General features: G+C 39.6%; 1 protein-coding gene across 2 annotated transcripts in view; it reads left to right on the top strand.

Annotated features, from left to right (window-relative positions):
* The window catches only part of LOC114874990 (discoidin domain-containing receptor 2-like), a 153,497-nt gene that overhangs the window by 100,336 nt on the left and 33,487 nt on the right, over positions 1-19,674 (top strand). For both annotated transcript variants that reach the window (XR_003789172.2, XM_029184813.2), the window contains exons 5-7: positions 3,923-4,154; positions 16,897-17,044; positions 19,156-19,335. Coding sequence is in view for 1 of the 2 variants with exons in the window: in XM_029184813.2 (XP_029040646.1) it covers positions 3,923-4,154; positions 16,897-17,044; positions 19,156-19,335 (560 nt within the window). In the remaining variant the exon portion in view is untranslated. The remainder of the gene's footprint in view (positions 1-3,922; positions 4,155-16,896; positions 17,045-19,155; positions 19,336-19,674) is intronic.

Genomic DNA, 19,674 nt, shown 5'->3' with positions numbered 1-19,674 from the left:
TAGCTTTAAAGATCGAAAAGGTATTAAAGCTATATGTTAGATTGCAACTTTGTTGCGAATCCTTGCAGTGATATTAGACTCTTGAAGAGATTGTCCTCGAAGCTCAGACTCTTATGGAAACTTATGGTATACTTCACAATATCGTGTCATACCTTTGAAGCTACCCTAGCTTTTCTTCTCAATATTAAAACGTAAGACTCCTTGTAATATTGTTAAACGTTTGAAAAGCTGCTTGATACCTCCCTTAGCAATGAATAACATTTTTGCAAAAAATTCTATATACAGTATGTGCTACAATTTACAAAGTTGTTACTTTCAAAGACCCTTATGATGATGCTAAATTCGTCAGTTAATACTTTGACAGTTGTACGCATGGTATTTTTCCACTGTTTAAAACAAAGCAACCCTTAGGTAAAAAAGGGTTGCAGAGTCAAAACAGGGTAGACAGACGTGACGGTATATCGTGGTGGAAATTTTCAACGAACCCTCGGCTAATTTCCTTGCTGTCGTAATTAGCCCGCAGGAAGGACGGATAATTAGCGAGCTCGAGGTGATCGTGGAATCGGTCGGCAAAGGAGGGCGTAGGGGGGGTTTGTCTGATATAACTTTATTCGAACGAAATCCTGGCCAGGTCGGCCGCGTTGCGGGGAATTTCGACGGTGCTACGTAGGTTTGCGGACAGAACGGACGAAAAGGGGTTGAAGAGGCGGCGAGGGACGAAGCCAGGACATTGTTAACAGCATTGCTGCCTAATTAACCGCAAACGCTTTCAGTGGGTTTCGCCTGGTCTATTGTTTACATGCGGGCATGCCGCCTGTATGATAGTGCTCGACGACCGAACCAGCTGAAATATTTCCATGGAGATTCTCTGCCGCTTTGTGTCGCCCATGCACGCGTCTATCTGGATCGGAGGGTTAGGTTGGTCCTGCAAGCCATCCCGGAAGTAACGTCCACTCGTGGGAAATTCCTCGCTCTTTGGACTCGAACCGATCCTATCTTATATTCCGATCTTTTGTGGTTTAAACGTGATCTTCTTTACGTTAGAAATTCGTTCAGCTTCTACCTTGTTTGGATTTAAACGTATCGCGTTTGTGCATGGAAGGTAAAGGGATTGGGAAACGTTGGTAAAATTGTATAGTTAATAACAACACAATAATATAAATTTTTATTTTTAAAGTACTAAATGGAAGCTTTACATATTAATCCCTTCGCCTATGATTTTTTCAATAGTTTAGTCAGACACAGCTATTTATTACTTCAATTTTGAAACAAATAAAGAAAAATAAAATATCATGCATCCTTGACTGAGCAAATTATAATAATAATTAAATTCAAAATTCAATTATACTAAAAATACCAAGTAAATTTAACACATTTGAAATGTAAATTGCGTCACGAGTATGACACGATGTTGTAGGGCAAGGGGTTAATATTATTCAGTGTCTGACTATGCGTTGATATTTCTACTGAATCAGTGAAATTATTAATATTCAAAGTATGAAGTGGACTGAAAGCATTAATTTCGCTAGTAATTTGAAATATTAAGCATTAAAAATATCTGTTACCATTTGAAACTTTTGTTCCTGTGAAAATACCATTATACGAATTAATTGAAATGAAACTTGTACGAAATATCATTTAATCGTTCGGTGGAAGCCGAAAACGCAACGGTATCCTAAAACTCTCTAAACTACGGGAAATTTGTTAGGAATGGCAACGAAATAATAGATTAATTACCAGCGCTCTCGTACCGACTAACGAAACAAAGTATCGCCGCCTGTCAGAGGCACGGCTCGCCCGCGGCTAGGCGGTGGATCAGCTTTCATTAATTTTAATTGACGAAGGGAATCCGCGCAATATCGAGGAAAAAGTTGGCGTGCAAAGTGAGAGAGAGAGAGAGGTGGAGAGTTTCATTTCGAGGCGATTACCGAGCTAACGAGCTTTGAAAATCAAGGAAATTGTATCGCAGTCGTGGCCAGCGGAGTCGCTCGTCCAGTCAGAACGATTAGCGAGTTAGCCTCGCGAGTGATAATAAGCTCGGTACTTCGTGACCCCGCCCCCTCTTTCGGCTCGATGTCCTTAATTCTGAAAGCTCGTTGCGCGGTAAATAGAGCTTAAAATTAAACTTCCTCGGCTAAGTTTCTTATCGCGTGAAGAATCTCCGGTCTTTGTATAATAGGATCTCGTTATCAAGCAGACCCTTGTTTTTTACTCCAAACTGTGTGTGCGCGTTGTACAAGCATATTTTAGATCCTTAATATGCCTTCCATATACCCATAATCTTTTTATGAAATTTATCTGATTAGAATCAGGTTCTGTGACTGTTTTCCTAAGATCACTATGAACTCTACTCGTTTTTCTTCGCTCATCAAGTATTTTCAGTTTAATGTATGCATCACGTATGCATCTGGGGCTCTCATCGCTCAATTAGAAACGTGTTTCGTGTCCATAATTGCCTGCTTCGAGGTTGAGCCATTTCTTTGTTGATAGTGGAGAGCAATTCTTGTGTCGTTCGTGAAGGAAATAATTCAAAACGTGCCTAGAGAAATAGAGTACTATGCATGGAAATAGAGCACATTTTTCATACGTAAATGCTTGTTTCTGTTGTAAGTTATATCTAGAGATTGTTTATGTTGGTGATATCTGATTTACGATTTACAAAGTCAATCAATTAAAATAAACACGTGCGATGAAGTTCTATTAATGTCAAACCTGTTAAATTCAAATCTGAAATACGATTCTCGCGAGATTTCAAGTGCACGAGTTTGTATAAGCGTTCTCCAGAGAATTTTTCGTAACACTTTGCGAATTAAACGTGTTAATGTGATTGTACAAAGCGAGGCATCGATAATAACGGCATTCTATTGTCGAGAAAGCAGGTTGGAATCGAAACTGCTTTTCCGTTGTTCTCCGCGACGAGAGCAAGTGGGTCAGACGCGTACGCGATGATTAAACACCGATTGCACCCCTTCTTCATCTATCTCCCCAAGCTCGTTTGCCTCTTTCCTCCTCTCTCTCTCTCTCTCTCGTGGTGTTCGCGTTGAAAGCCATTATCGCGAAAAGCTGCTCGATACATATATAAATGATTATAAATAACTGGAAATCGATAGGGAAAAAAAGCTCCAGTTAAACGACCGCTCGTAAATCAATCCGAGCGTCATTAATTTAATACGCGAACACCCGTCGATCCTGGCGCGTTGGAAGCAACGTGTCGAAACAGAGAGAAAAACCGACTATTAATTACTTTTTTAACGCCTACGAGCAACGAAAGAACCGACTGAGGATCGTTTCAATAACACGGCAGGAAATAAACGGTTTTCCAATATTATTTGAAGCGTTTTCCTGTTCAAACTATACGTTATTATTCGACAAGTACAATTCGATCAACATGTCCAGATTAGAGTTTTAGCGTACCGTTAAATAACATTACATTAATTTAATAATTTTACAATAACCCAATAATTCTATAACGGAATATTCACACAATTAATTGCGTGTATTTACCCAGCGCTGAAATTGCAAGTTTCCTAAGAGTATACAATTCATTCTTCTCTCAAGAACCTTATTCCCCAAGAAGGAACAATTTCATTTCTCCTTTCAAAGGTTGAAGAACCTTCATAATGCTGGTAACACGCGTTTCTCATAACCATAACGAAAAAGAAGCCAAGGATTTCCCCCTGCACCCTTCTTAAATATAGCTTTTATTGCTTATTCAGGGAACAACCAAAAGTATCTCCAAGAGAAACTGCAGAAAGATTCTCTCCATCTCTCTGTATATACTTGTGTGTGTGTGTGTGTGTGTGTGTGTATGTCCATGATACAAGTGGGTCCCACGTGAACGTAGAATACGCTTTTGCAGGAGAATATTCCTGTTCCTGGATGCCTTGGTAATAATTCTTACCGTAATTCCTTGGTTTCGCAGGCTGAGACAAGACAAGGGTGGCGGTGCCTGGTGCCCGAAAAATATGGTCACGAAAGAGGGCAAAGAGTACCTTGAGGTGAATCTACACAACCCTCGTATACTGACGTCCACCAAGACCCAGGGAAGATTCGGTAACGGTCACGGGGTCGAGTACACCGAGGAGTACTTCGTCGAATATTGGCGACCAGGGTTCAACAAGTGGGTGCGATGGAGAAATCGACGTGGCATGGAGGTACGTACACACCTTCTGCCTGTTGGCTCACGATCGATTCAAACCTTCCTTTTTCTCTCACTCTCTCTTTTTCTCTTTGAAACTCTCAACCTCTCTTTTATAGTAGTCGCGAACGAGACACTCGAGAAATTCGCGGTGTAGCTGGACTCATTTCGGTTTGTTAGTAAACGATCGTTATGGCGTGTTAAACTTGGGTACATCTAGCGAATTATTTCCTCATGATACGGTAATTCTCAACGGGATCGTTAAGTAGAATTTGTTGTTAATTAACATCGAAATAGTTAATAGCGTGCACGATAATGTTACATGAAAGACAACGCGTACAGAATATTGGTAAGTAGTGTAAGTGATAATGGTCCGCGTATGGTCAGACGTAGTTTGCAATTTTTTATTGCCCGCGTTATGGAGGTAATTTTCAGTAAAAAAAATTTCTCGAGTTTACTTTGAAGCTGTAGTAAAAGTTTACGAGCAATTTCATTAAAAATTTTTAAGATGTTCTCCCATTAACTCTTTTAAAAGTGATTAAAGACGAGACGTGAAAGGCTTCTACATAAAACAAACTTTGTTAGGTAAGAAATCTTGTCGGTGTTATAAATGCGTTCGTAAATTTTCCTAATGAAATTAATGAGTTATTCTATATCTGTTTATGAAAGTTAATTTACTAATTGCTGCGAACATAAATAGGTACATGAAAACGACACCCTTTTGCTATTTGTTGCAAGATGATTTTCCGAAGTATTATTTTACAAACTTTTCATTTTATTTAAATAAGAAAGATACTTATTTACATGACATAAATAACCATATCGCGAACGTGTTAATTTTAAACCGTGGCCAACATCAGCCTCGCCGATTTAAAGCTTCATTTCTAACTACCGTAGTCGCCGGCATTAAGCCGGACTTTCCGTATCCGTGGCACGAACCAGTGGATTTTTATACGAAAGCCCAATTATAAAGCAATTTCGCGACGAGAACGAGCCGTGCCGGTGGAGTTAATGCGGTGCCAATCTTTATAATTGCTCTCGTCAAGGAAATCGGATTACGGTTTTAGCCTGGCTCCAGGGTGGGGAACAAAGAGTCGCTCGCGTAATTCCATTCTTTTGAACGAGAAAAATCTGCACGTATCGCGGAAGCTTCGTACCGATTGCCTCGAGCCAGTTCATCCATTAGTACGTATACCGAAACGGTGTGTTTCCCGCCAAATTCACCTGGTACATCCGCCTATAGTGAACCGGTGACCGGTGTAAGCGGCCGTTACAACAGGACGATCCGTTAATTAACGTCTCTTTAGCATGATAATCCGTACGCGATATCCATTAGCTCGTCAAAATACATCATGCCAGGTAAAGCGATTTACCAGTCACGATGAAATTAAGGGAAACAGGGCTGGCTCTTGGAGCCCTCGCCTTGAATTATCGTTACCCCACCGTTTGAGGACATACTGAAACTATTATTCATGATAACGATGAGAAGGAAGCTTGTATATTGGAATATGGATTGAGAGTTTGATATTGTACAGAATATTTTGTGTAATCAAGGATAGAACTGCATCTTACATTTTTCATACCGGATATCTCAAGTACGTAATTGCATTTTAAAATTTGAAATGGAAGTGTTTCATTTTAAATAACTTACTGTCTGCCATTAAGATTCAGAGGGTAATTAAATTGTCAATTTAAAGGTTCTATAAATTTATAATTAAAAGCTTTCAATTTAAATTAACACAGGCAGATTCTATTGCATAAAATATCACTTGATCCTTCCACTTTCATATTTACAAATTAATTTTATATTTTATCTGACTTGCCACGAAAATCTCTTGCTTATCTTAGGTACACGTACTCTTGAAGTTAAACGGATTTTCTCGAAAACTACTGTTGCAAACAGTTAAAAGTAAAAGCGGTTATAAAAAAAAGATTCTTATAAAACAGGGTACTTGAAATTTTCTTTCATGAATCACCTAATAAAAAATTTCATGGTACTTTAATCTTGATGCTTTTGTTGGCGTTTCTTGAACACCTGTAAATGGAAGTTGTAAATACTTGAAAATATTTCCAAGTGCCCTATTTACAACACTGTAAACAATACACTCGAGTTTGCGTCAGAATTTCATGAACCAAGTGTTTGATTAAAAGCCTGAATAGCAATCGATCAATCAAAATGGAAAGATCAATATGCGTTTCGTCTGATATCGAGAATAAGAGTCGTTTTTATTCGAGAACCACAAGCTGTATCAGTAAATGGAATTTTAATGGTTTCGCGATAAAGGAACTACATTTATTCTATGATTGAAAGTAACCTGGTCGTAATCAATCGTGCTACGTCCATTCTTCGATTTCTCCTCTGTTTCTTTCTCGAATAATACAGCTCGATAGCGAACATGAATTGCGGGTTGTAAATGGACAAAATACCATACTTGTATCAATAGGTTCGTTTTGCATTGATCGACAAGCGAACGCTTTCCTTTTGCCGAGCTATTCGAATTGTTGAACTTTGTTGAAAAATTGAATTTTACACCAGCTGTTGTATCAGTACTTTGATGGTAACCGTTACGTATTCGTGATTTTGACATTTAGTTAACTTTTTATTCATCCAATCTGAAACTGATTAAAAATGAAAAATTGCAAAAGTTATAAATTCCACGGTATTTAATTTTTTTACACTGTACTGTCTTCGAGGTTTTATTATATAATCTGAAAAAGCCTGCAGGATCTACTTTCTCAATTCATAATAGGCTTAAACTTACTTAAGTCTCGAGAGATCTTGTTTCAGTAACCAATAAACCTGATAGAAAATTCACTTACTCAGGTTGATCTTCGAACACGTACTTTCATATTCAAAAAGAGAGACAAAAGAATAAATCCTCAATCCGATACAACATCTAAATAAGAAATAAGATTCGAAAGACTCGATGGATCGTTTCACGATTCCTTTAAACCAGTTTTCTCGTAAGACGGAAAAAACGAAGTCGATCAATTTGTACGGTGAAAAGTTTGTGCAACGAAGTAGCATAAGTTACCCTGATATCTCGATACACATTGGCACGCAAAGAAAACAGCATTCAGCTAAAGTAGTTCTCGAAAGTCAGTACAAAGTTGTTTGGCCAACCTGGAGTCTCGTTACTCGAGCCTCTGTCAAGCATTCTCGTGTTTTCCATCCTCGTTGATTCCCTCTGCTTATCTTCGTCGAATCACACACGACCACTTCCGGATACACACGGTATCCTGTGTCGTGGCTGCTCGGTACAAGGCCCACAATTTTCACGCGGGCTTGCTCAAAGCGACGGAGAATCAGCCAGGATGAGAGGTAAAGGACGGACAAAGAGAGTGGAAGATAGACGCAGCGAATTTAAGAGGAAACGGAAGTCGGACAAGGATAAGGAGGGAACGCGTTTACCTTGCAGCCTCAATCTGGCCGGTATGTGATCTTTGTGCTCGAGCTCTTTTCCTTTGCTCCTTTGAATACGAGCGTGGAAGAACAAGGAAAAGCTTGCTTAGAGAAGCGTCAAAGGATTGAAAGGAGAAAGATAGAAAGGTAGAGATGAGGAGAAAGCAAAACGACTGTGTTATCGCCGGCTTGTACGTGACCCAACACTTCCACAGGCATTTTTCCACGCTCGAGAGAGGAACGGGGTAACAAGCGAGCACAACTAGAAACCGGCTTTTCCGTTTCCCCGAACGTACGGCCAGAAATTTCCATGCCGTTACGGTTTTCTTTTACTCGTGAAATATATTAAATAAGAGAAAAGGAAAGGACGGAGTAAAATCGAACGTACCAGCCGGAGGAGTGGTTAGAAAATATTTCGATACGGTTTCTGAAATGCTTTGCCACCGGTGATGCACGTACGCGTGCGGATCGACCAAAACACATTTCGGGCTGAAACACAGAGGGGGGTGGAACGTACAAGCACGGCTTGTTTCGAGAAAAATACGCGTATTTACCACGAACGCAATTTTCATGGCTATAAACGATGCGAACGGAGAGATGAAAGGGCTCGTAAAGGGCTCTGATAAGCAAGGGTAAGGGATCGTTTACGAAATACTTTGCAAGAAATACGTGGGAATTAAAGAATGTGAAGAATGGTAAAGAAAAGGGTAGTGGAATTTTATGGGGTTGATGGTGCTTGATATAGTGAGTGAAAAATTTAGATTTAGGTAATATTATATTTTTATATATCTGGGAATAATGTTTCAAGGGTTCTTTTATTTTAACGCACCCTTGTAGTAGGAGTAAGAGGAGCAAACGTAAGACCTAATAGTAATTCCTAAAGCATTTCTTTAAAGGGGAATTGTTCGTGTAACACGTGTCTTGACCCACATTTCGCCTCGCCTTTAAGTCTCTTACGATATTTCCCTTTCAATTCTCCTTTTCGTGCGCGAGCACCGTGAACCTAGTCACGAAAACGCATTAGGAGCACGGTCGAGCGGGTCGCGGCGGAATTAAGCCGAAATTCGCATTTGAATTCAGGTAAAAACGGTGGAAGAGCTGCCAGTATATAGATGCATTCTGATGGAAACGGAAGGGAATGCGATGGAGCCGGCTAGATATCGTCTCTTTCTTTCGTGTTAGGCTGCTCGTTGTCGTGGTTAGATTGGGACAATTGCCAACGGTGAACGTGTTTCATTACCGTCGACGTACCAACGACGATGGAACTCTTGGACCAGCTTCATTTGCGGCGTCTTTCCATCGGTGTTCGTTATAGAACAAGCAAAGGGAAATTAAATAATCTTCGTGGAAAACACTTTGAACAAATCGTCGCCAAGTAACTGTGATAGTAAATTATTTTCTTGGAACAGTAGTGATATAAGGAGCAATGAATATTGAGAATTAAATGATTATACAATGCAAGGCTAAGCTTATTCAACCCCCTGACGGCGGACCATGGAGAGGCCCAATTCAAATGATTTTTATTCCCTAAATTTTACACTGTTCCTTTTTTACAAATTATTTAACTTTCGCTTGAAATTAATGTTCTTTTAGTAAGTTTTAATCGTCATTGACCCAGACTTCACTGTTGAAGGGTTATAAAGAAGGGAACAGTTTCTTTGAAGTGGAAAACAAGGACATGAGAACGAGCGAGGCGCGCGAGCACTGTTATTTATAAATTCAAATTTCGTACGCGATATATTCGGCGCAAAACTATCCAGGCGAACGGGCTTCCGGTTAAACACGCTTATAACGTGGTAATTCTGGTGCATCGGAATTTATCGTGCGTGCTGCCGAGATTCTAGCGAAAAGGAGGACACTACACGCGAGAAACAAGACACGGTTGCTCCCCGATGATAACGTTCCCAGGGGTGTGTCGCGATAAATCCGCGGATGAAAGTCAACACGTACCGGTATTCTCCGCAAGACAGGATGAACGTACATTTATGTTTCTCGTGGTTAAAGTAAAATCGTCTTTTCCATATTTTCACTATCATCTAGGATTTAATAATCCTTCCAGATACAAATTAACTTGAAAATTTCATATCGCATCGAATTGTTCGTAAGAATTTCTACGAGTGTTTAGAGCTTTCCTTTTGTCTTCATTTTCTAATTAACCGATCCCATAAATCATCTTCCTATTTGAGGTATTAACTAGATTGAAAGATACTCAATATGAAGCCATCAGTTTGAAACGACAGAAATTACGAGAATTTCGTTAGGTATTCATTAAAAGGCACGAAGGATGCCAAAAACACGAGTTTAGCTGGAGATGACGAGTAGCCGACTTCTGTTTAACTTTGCGACCGCTCGCGCTTAAGCTCACAGATACCGACGGTAATTTCCATCGAAATTTCAATCTCGTTTATCCACAAAGTAACTTCCACGAGCCCCGTCCGTCCCAGTCGTCGTCTCACACCCTCCCGTTCTCGCTGTATCACCCCTCAGGCGATCGTCCTGGCTGCTGGCAGCACGTATCGAATTTTAATCAATCACCGATAGGGACAGCCAATTCCAAAGCCAATTAACATATTCATTCGACAGCAGGACTGTCGATCTTTTTCCACTGATTTCAGCGTAATCCAAATTGCAATACGGTGAGTACCATTAGGAGCCAGCTTGTTACGCGATAATCATTATCAAATTTGTCTGGGTAAAAAAATGGAAGCTTAACGCGAATGTAAATTTCATTCTACAATATCGGTTGATTTTTTCCCGTAGAATCGCGCGCGATTTCCATTTACATCAACGGTGATCCTCTTGTATAGAATACTCTTGCATACAAGCAGGTACACGACACCATATATTATATCGTGAAACACGGCTCGCTATCGTGTATAATTCGACACAAAGAGGTGGTGACGCGCGCCGATACACGATCGAACCAGGTATCGATGGATTACGGATTACCGGCCCGAACGTGGACACCCTATTAGCAGATTACCATGCGGCCTGAAAACAATTTTCTACGGTCACACTTGTTCTCCCTCTCTTTCTTCCTCTCTTTTTCTCCCCATCCGTTAGCCAGCTTTTTATTCCAGCCGCCAGGTTTGCCTGATTTTCTCCCTTTCCCGCGACTCCATCAGAGCGCAGGCTCGATCGTTGAACGATTCCATCCAGACGAGAGCTTTCACCCCTCCGGGGGGCTTGGAAAGTAAAGAGAATTTCGTTGCGTTTTTTTCACTCCCTTTCGCTCGATTTTCGAAATATCTCGCGTCCACGCAAGCCCTCGTTGGGAAATCCATTTCGACGTAAACGAATAGTTACAACCGGTCGACGGTGATTCTCTTCCCCATCGTGGTTTCCCGTCCAATCGAAATTGTTCAAACGAAACTGGTAACCTAGAATTTCCTGTCGACGATTCGCGATGCTTATGAATATTTCTTCGTTCGGTAGATGCTTTTTAGTGGCGTTTGAAATACCTGTTGCTAACATACGAAGAAACGGATAGAGTAAGAAGATGTTGGTACTCGAGTTGTACGGAGAGGACAAATTCGAATTAGACGGGTTGTTGGTCCGCTTAGCTGGGAAAGATTCAACCGCAAGCGGATTAGAGACGAGTTTCTCACCGGTAGATCTGCCTAACGATAATACTCGTGAATATTTTCTTCTTAGATCGAGCAACAGTCTAACGAGCACCCTCGTTAATGAACATTTACCGGAAGAAGAAGGCACCTGGCGTTTTCTTCGAATGAAATTAAAGCAGCTTTTTCGGAGGCGTTAAGAGATTTCATTTGGCGCTGCTTAACTTGTATATACTGGCTATTTGGATCGCGATTATACAGCGCGAAAAAGAAGTAATGTAAAATCAGAAGATTGTTTAATTTTAGCTAAGCAAGAAACATTCATAATTTTTTAAATTACCATCTGCGTTTAATTAGATATTTTTTCGCAGTTTACTTTGCTACAAAAGCGTACGAGTAATTTTCTTTTGTACTTTTCAATGCTTGTTTTCTGACTTCTAAAGTGGAACATAAACAGCGCTTTATGTTCCATAAAATTCAATGATCGTTTGCACACTATTTTTGCTGTAACTCAAAATTGTGCTGTTCCAGAAACAAAACGTTTACGATTTCATGCTCTTTTTTCCATCTCATTTTCCCCTTTTCTCGTAAAATATTTGAGCGAGCTTCACGAAAAACTCTTTGTCAAAATAACACGAACCAACTTCGAAAAATATGATTTCGTTCATGTAACTCCTACTGTACTCTGTATTTTCATTTTAATTTTGTTTATGGAGAAAATATTCGAATTATTAACTTCGCTTTTACATCGATATCGGATTTTCTAATTTAAAATAGCTGATATTTTAAATATTTAAAATTTTCATCACGAATGAAATTTCAGTTCGTTGCAATTAATCCAGAAGTGTAAGTGTTAACGGAATCCGTGGAACAGGAATTGTGCCGCAAACAGATTAAAAACGTGCCCCTTTCCAGCGAATTTCTCGTGGAAAGTAATTGCCTACGGGGTGGCACGAGAAGCAGGCGGAAATGGGACGTTCACCGTAAGCGTGTTCCGGTTTTTCGGCTCTGTAAGACGAGCCAGGGCTACCGTCTGCTCAGGTTACCTGGCTTCGACCTCCTAACCTCGTCGAGATAATGAAACCCGGCGGAAGACGTTGCACCGGTGGCTTTAATTCCATCAGTACACCGTCTTCCCGGGGCAATTCCAATTTGCCCTACCTTTAAACCCCGACACGCGCCACGCAACGCTTCCACAAGCTTTAAACAACTTGCCGTGTTCCGAGACAATTTTTACAGGACTCTATACGACCCGTCGATTATCTCGAACGGATATTTACATCCATGTTTTTGACGTGTTTGATTAAAGAAGAAGAATAACGAGTTTCTGTGAAACGACGAGAAAGGAAAATGTTACATCGTTTAATGTAAAAAATTGAAAGTCATTTTGAATATTGAATATCATAAACGATGCAATTTGTTAAGCATGACACGAGCGGAAATAAAAGTAAAGTTACTGTAAATAAGGAAATATCAAGCTGCCGACGGGGCGGTTTGGTTTAAAACAAGTAGCTAATAAAATCGTGAACGTATCGTTGAAACTACCATGATCCTGACCTCTCAAAATCGACCCCATCCCGTGCTCCGACTCGATAAAAAGCTCGAACATTCTATTGACCCAGTAACCTTCTTGGGACCACTCTAGAGAGCTGTTCCGTTATGGCCGGAAAGAGCTCCCCAGGGATAAGGAAAAGTCATTCTATTAAAGCTAGAACGGGAACAAAAGGATCGTTAGTAGAATAGTGTAAAGATAGAGGACATTACAATCTCCAGAACTCACTCACCGTACAGTTATCGATAGAACCATATTCTGAATTCTAACTGGCTTTCTATCTACTTCTAAAGGTTGTCTGACTTATTATACAGTATTCTACTTATTCTGTGGTTCTAAATTTACCGATTTGAATGAAACTTATAGAACTTGTAAAACTATCTAAGGTATGAATAATTATGTATTCCATTTTTTCCTAATCATCCTTGAACTAGGCGAACACGTTACAGTAAGTAGTATGAGTCAGTATATGGTCAGACGCAGGCATTCTGTGCCAGCGCAGCGGTATAAGTAGTATAAGTCGGTAGATAATCAAACCGCCAGTACATTAACATACAGAATGTTACAATAAAGACACTAATCTTTGAAAATTAATAAAATTCAGATACAATTGTTAATTTATATACGAATAATAATATCATAAAAATTTTAGTGCAACAAATTTTCAAAACGCTTGCCTTTGCTTGAAAAACTTGAATCCATGTATTATAATTGAATCTAGTGTTGAAACAGGCGTCAATTAATCATACTAAATTGAATAAACAATTACTGAATAATTGAATAACCAAGAAAATATACAAGGAAATCCGTAATACGTACAATTGGTACTCTAATACGATGCCACGTGTACCAAGAGCGATTCATCCAAGTCACCGGATATATGGGTTCCCTTCAGAACGATCCTCCCTCCTTCGAGCATGGATATCAATTTTATGTGTCGGTGGGACGATATCGGGCCCGCCGCTACCACCCCGTCCCTCGACGCTTGTTTATGGCTGTATTAATTATTCCTATCGCGTATACGCCGACCTGCTGCCTTGTATTCCCGTACGTTGCTGCAGTTGCAGTCGCAGTTGCAGTTGCAGTTGTAATGCATCCGCGGTCGGTCGTTCCAAGCCGTCCGATATAACCTGGTCGTCCGCCTCGCCCTTGCCACCGCGCCGCATCGTGCTCGCAACGATTTAAGGGGCGAGTTCCATTTGCCTGCCGTTTACAACCCCCTGTACCGCTTACAGCTGTCTACCCTCTATACACCCTTTGCTGTATTAAGTCAGCATCGCAGCCGTACGCTGCCAATTCGATGGACGATTGATTCGTGTGCATAGAGCGTGTTCTAAACCCCTTTTGATCTTGATACAGGTCAATTGGACTTTGATTGGTGACCGGTTATAATAACAATTGAAAGAAAGAATTTGATATTAGTACCTATTGCGGAAGCGTGGAAAAAATGTACTACTTAATTATTTAGAATTTATTTTTTTCCATTTTTAATTCATGAGTGGAATTTGTTTTAAAATATTCATCTAGGATGCATTCGTATTTAGTTATTCTCGGATCCGGCAGCTGTAAAACTTGATTTCCGCAGTCGATTCTAGGATCCTGAAGTTGTTGGAATCTATTTTCGAACGGGAGCAGTCGTTATTGGATCCCGTGACCCTGGATGCGTCGGTATTGGTTTCCACGACCCGAGTAGCTCGATATTGGATCCCCTGACCTCGTGGACAACCCTGTCTGGTGAGCCCTGTGTTATCGATATCGAGTCTCACATCGGTCAAGTCTTTGATGTTCATTTAGTCAATTGACAACTCCTTCCGATAACAGCTCTGTAATTATTCTCAATTATCAAATTCTCATTGTCAGACATTTCAATTGTTTCAGTGATCCTTTTATTAATAATTCGTGGGTTTATTTTATTCTCTTTTTATGTATCAGTTAAAAGAACAACGATACTTTTGATTCAGCATTTTCGTGCTATTCTAAAATAAAATTCTTTTTTCCTCAACTACCGCGATACGAGAGCAGCTTTGTCATCGATGGTCGAACACGATACACAATCCTTATACGGATGAAACGGCACGAAATTCTCGCGCCGTCTCCTCCAGTCGTGTCGCAGACGCGGGAATCACGTCGTCGAATTTCATGGAAACGGCACGAATCCATTTAATATATCTGCCGAGACGCCTGCAACACGCGAGAAACGTTCGACGCGTGCGAAAAATCTTGGCGAAAATCGACTTTCGACAGGCAACCGTATCAGTTTGCGGGACTACCTCCGCGATTTCATAGCTACTGAAATGCGATGAAAGAACGTTCAAAATTCCGAAAGTACGGTGACAAGCTGATCAGTAATAAAAGCTGCCTAAAATATTCTTTTTACTTATCAATTATTATGAAGTATCTTCTTAAATCTCTTTCTCGAAGTTTATGTCAACGTCGTCCTAAGTCCACAAAATATAAATTCAAAGCAACTGCGATTGATTGATGAGTTCGAAGGTCTTCCAGAAATTGATTGACATATTAATCGAGATAGAGGAGATTGACTCTTGAAATCAGCAAGCGAAATATCAATATCATGGTTCGTCTTCTTCCCTGAAGGAACCCAGAGTAACGAACCCGGTCCATTAACGCTATCAAACCACAAATCTCGTTAAATATCGTACAGTAGGATCTCTCTTTCTCGTACTGAATCAACAATACGAAAATGTTGGATGTAAGATCAAAGCAGCAGGGATATTCACGTATCTCGTTACCAACCCTTCGTTCACAAAATAATATACTATCTCCGGCAGGATTTCTCTGACGGGAAACGTCAGAAGGATCAAATTGCAGGTTTCGTATTTTTCAGATCGAATAACAGATATACCCGGTTAGAAATTCTAATCCGAATGCAAAACGTGAAGGTAACCAAAACTTGACGTGAAAACGTTTGAGTCGAGTGAGTCATGAAAATATTGGTGAATTAAACGTAGAAGTGTTCCAAAAATTATTATACATTCCAGAGCGGTTTTTTGAAATTTTTATAATGTAAAAAAATTATTAAAGAAATAGGACACATTAGATATAATTAGTACTTCGTCACATTTCTTGTGGAAATATATCATGTATATTGAATTAGTATTTAAGAAATTCGACAGAGCTTATTCGACACAGTGTATAGGAGATTTCCGGTTCGTTTTACCGACAGATTCGTCGTTCGTGGTCCGATTCTCGAGCTCGACGTTCATATTTCAGTCGAAACCGACTGGTTATCCTTCGAGAAGCAACGACGTGGCAACCTGTTCCCCCGGGGAATCGATCGATGGACAAACGAACGGCGCTCGCCGCTTTCTATACAGATTTAACGTCGGGTATTTACATTTAGAAGAGCTGTTCTTTGCTAATCGGATCTGGAAAATGGTACTCGCTGGCGGGATTCGGGGTTGCCTCGAAACAACTATCGCCAGTTAACCATCGACTTTAAACCTCTATGCACTTGTTTTGTTTTTGGATAAAATATCTAATTTTTATCCCGGATTCAAAATTTTTTCATTTTTCATTTACATTTAATAAGAATCTTTTATAAGAAGGATAATCAAAAGTTAAAAAAATGAAAATGAAGAACAGTCTAAAATTTTATTTATATTTTTGTAACAGTATGTTTTCTGTCCCGTTAAGATCATTCGAGCTATCATTTTATTTCATAACGATTGAAAATTGGCAGCTGCTGTGATTTGACGATTTATTTCAGAGAAAATGAACTGACACGAGCAGGATACGTTTATAACGATATAATAGTAATGCATAGATTTTTTAGCTATGCCGGTAACGTAATTATGATTGATTGACAGAAAATGGACATTTTAAACTGATACTATCCCAGAATTTCATACGAAAAATACTGTTATAAATTCGTATCGGTTTGATTTTAAAAATTGATCTTCTGTCCGATTTCTATATGAAGATATAAACCGAATGAAATATTGACGATTAATGCCATTTCAACATGATATCTTAAAATAACAAATAACATAATGAAAAATAGTCACGAAGAGATATGAATACCTAAATGTACCATATCTGTTAATTAAATTGATCTATTTTAGAAGATGACAATCTAAAAAGTTACACATCAAAGTGACGAAGGTGTGATACCATCTGTCAAGGATAAAAATATCTTAATCCATTACTGAATAAATATTTTTACCGAATATCTATGTTCGTTATATTCGCTAACCAGACCAATGATTTGATTTTGTTGCAGCTTTTGGCGGGTAATAATAATCCATACTCGGAGAAGGAACAAGTTTTTGATCCGGCCATCGTGGCTACGAAGATCCGTTTCATCCCTTACACTTCCCATATGCGTATGGTGTGCATAAGGGTGGAGCTTTATGGATGCCTATGGACCGGTGAGTGAAATTTATAGTCATACTTTCCGCTTTCCGTATCTCACGATGCTCTCACTTCTTATTTCGCGACAATGCATCCGTCGTGCTAAGTATTGAAAAGAACGAAGTCGCAGTTCCAACGGTTTCAAGCATTCTTATCACGCTGTCACTGTTTTCCATTTTATCGGATCGGAGAGCTTCTTACGCCGGAGGAAACGTGCGATCGAGATCATATTTCTCTCTGTATTACAGCCTGCATTTTGAATATTCTCAATCGAGACAAGAATATCTTCAGTTTGTCGTATCTTGAATGTTTCAACGAAATAAAGGGTTGGTTAAAAGGAAAACTTAAATGGTATAAAAATATCTTTGTGGTATTCTATGCAGTGAAGGCATAAAACAGATATATTTTTTACTTCGAACGATGAAACAATTCCATGTATTTTACTAAGAATCGAGTTAATCAGTTAATTTGCTATTTGATTAAACATCCCACCAACCTCATCGGTTTAAAGTCCGCGCCAGCGTAGATTTACGAGCACGATCGGAATACGATGTACAGGTGTGTTTACCTTAATCTCACCTCGAAAGGGTTCGCCGAGGCTTCGAGTATCCTTGTTGTTGGTACCATAAGTATGGATACACCGGTGAACAGGGTGCATCGATACTGTTCCATGATCGTTACACCCCTCGTAAGAAATATTTACACCGACGATGTTTGTTTTTCATTATCGAATAGCCCATTTTCTCGTATCGTATCCGATCCACGTTGTCATTGAACGACACCAAAAGCTTTCTTCTTTCTTGCAAATTTTTCTTTCATTTTCTATTAGTGCCATTACTTCTTATTTTTTAACTGGGTTGAAATAACCCTTCATTCGTCATGCTAAAGTTAATAAAATTTAGAAATAGTATAGGTTCACTTGTTTCTTATTAATTTTTACTAATTTAATTTATAGAAAGAATAGTCTGATTATTTTTTAATCAGATTATTTATTTTTCGTATTCCGCATAGCGATTGCAGTTGAAATGACTGCAACTGCACGATGCATGCGACGGTAGTTGGGTTGCATACATATTTCTTGCCAAGTTTTGTTTTTTATCCATTTTAGCCTAACCCAGCGTGGCGAGGGAATATACACCATGATAAATATAAATACGGTGTTTTTGCGCCGTTTAAAATTTATCGTTTCGAAGCGTTATCGGGAGAGAAAGGCAATAGGGGATGGTGAATCGGTTTCGTTCTGGAACGCGACCGGAAACGGAAGGGGTACGCCGTTTTTGCCTCGACGTTCGTGCAAACTACGAATTTAATGGTATCGAGCATTTAATCTCGTCCGCAATATTCGGAGAATAAATTCGATATTCGTTGTTCGACGAAGCATTAAGGAGGAGTATTTTTCACGATCACGAGGAAAAGCGTCGATGCTTGTATCGCGTCCGTTCTCATCGACGTCTGTCAATTTCCTCGTGGCGATACTTCCTGTCTCGACATAAATCATTTTTCCGTGTGTCGGTACACAGGAAACGGCAGACTTTCATCGAATATCATTTTGACGTAGATGAAGATGCAGAAGAATTAAATTACCCCACGTTTCCGGGAGAATTTCATTCTCGAGCAAAGGACGACGACCTTCCAGTTGCCAGATCTTCTTCAACCCCTATTATGGTTTACAGATATAACATACAGAAAGTATATATATATAAAAAGGATCAAATGGTTAAAATAGAACGGATTTGAAATATCAAAATTATCTGCAAACTTCTAAAAATATTCATTTATTTTCAAAAACATTTTCCTATAAAAATTTTAAGTCCTCGTTTTACGCTTGCCAGTGACTAATCTAATTATTACTAATACCTCGTGCATCGCGGAGGAAAGCATTTGAATAAAACATTCGCAGCCAAGCACCGAATAATCCAGATAATAGCACGCTATGATGAAAGATTAAAACGGTGCAGCTCGGTTTGAAAAATACACGATTTAACCGGCGCAATCTTATCACGTATAGCAGAGAATGAAACGTCCATCTAGCCTCCGCGTGCTGGCACGATGATGCATAGTTGAAGAGGAAACGTGAACATTTGTACGATCGCAAAACTGCAACTCTTTTCGTTTCTGTGTGTTACAGAGGGCCTGGTGTCGTACTCGATGCCCCAAGGAATTAAAAGGGGCTCGGAGGTTGACCTTTCCGACAGGACGTACGACGGTAAGGAAGAAGGAGGTTACCTCTCCGGAGGACTCGGTCAACTTGTCGACGGGCAAAAGGGTCCTGACAACTTCAGATTGGACGTGAGCGGTAACGGGAAAGGTGAGCTGTTGCATGGTGCCAAAACGAGATTAGCGTTGCTGCTCGATCGCGTCTAGATAAGCGTGATAGAGACGTGTCAAAGTTAAGCCTAGATTTCATTAAAACAAGTAGCAAAGTATATTAATCAGGGCTTGGAACTGGTTATGATATTTATTTCAGTTTAACTAAAAAGAAATCTTTGGACATTCACTAACTGTTCGCTGATTATTTCGTTCCGCCCTTTTTTCCTCTTCTATCGAAGAATTTCCGTTTCTTGAGAATTCGATTTGATGGGTTGAGCTAATCTGTAAGAAAGTAGAAAACTGGTTTGAATTAACGAAGGTAGGATACTGAAAGGTA

The sequence above is a fragment of the Osmia bicornis genome, chromosome 5 (genome assembly GCF_907164935.1).
Source record: "Osmia bicornis bicornis chromosome 5, iOsmBic2.1, whole genome shotgun sequence".
Taxonomy (NCBI): Eukaryota; Metazoa; Arthropoda; class Insecta; order Hymenoptera; family Megachilidae; genus Osmia; species Osmia bicornis.
The sequence above is the reverse complement of the archived record's forward strand: the minus strand, read 5'-3'. Positions and strand labels throughout refer to the sequence as shown.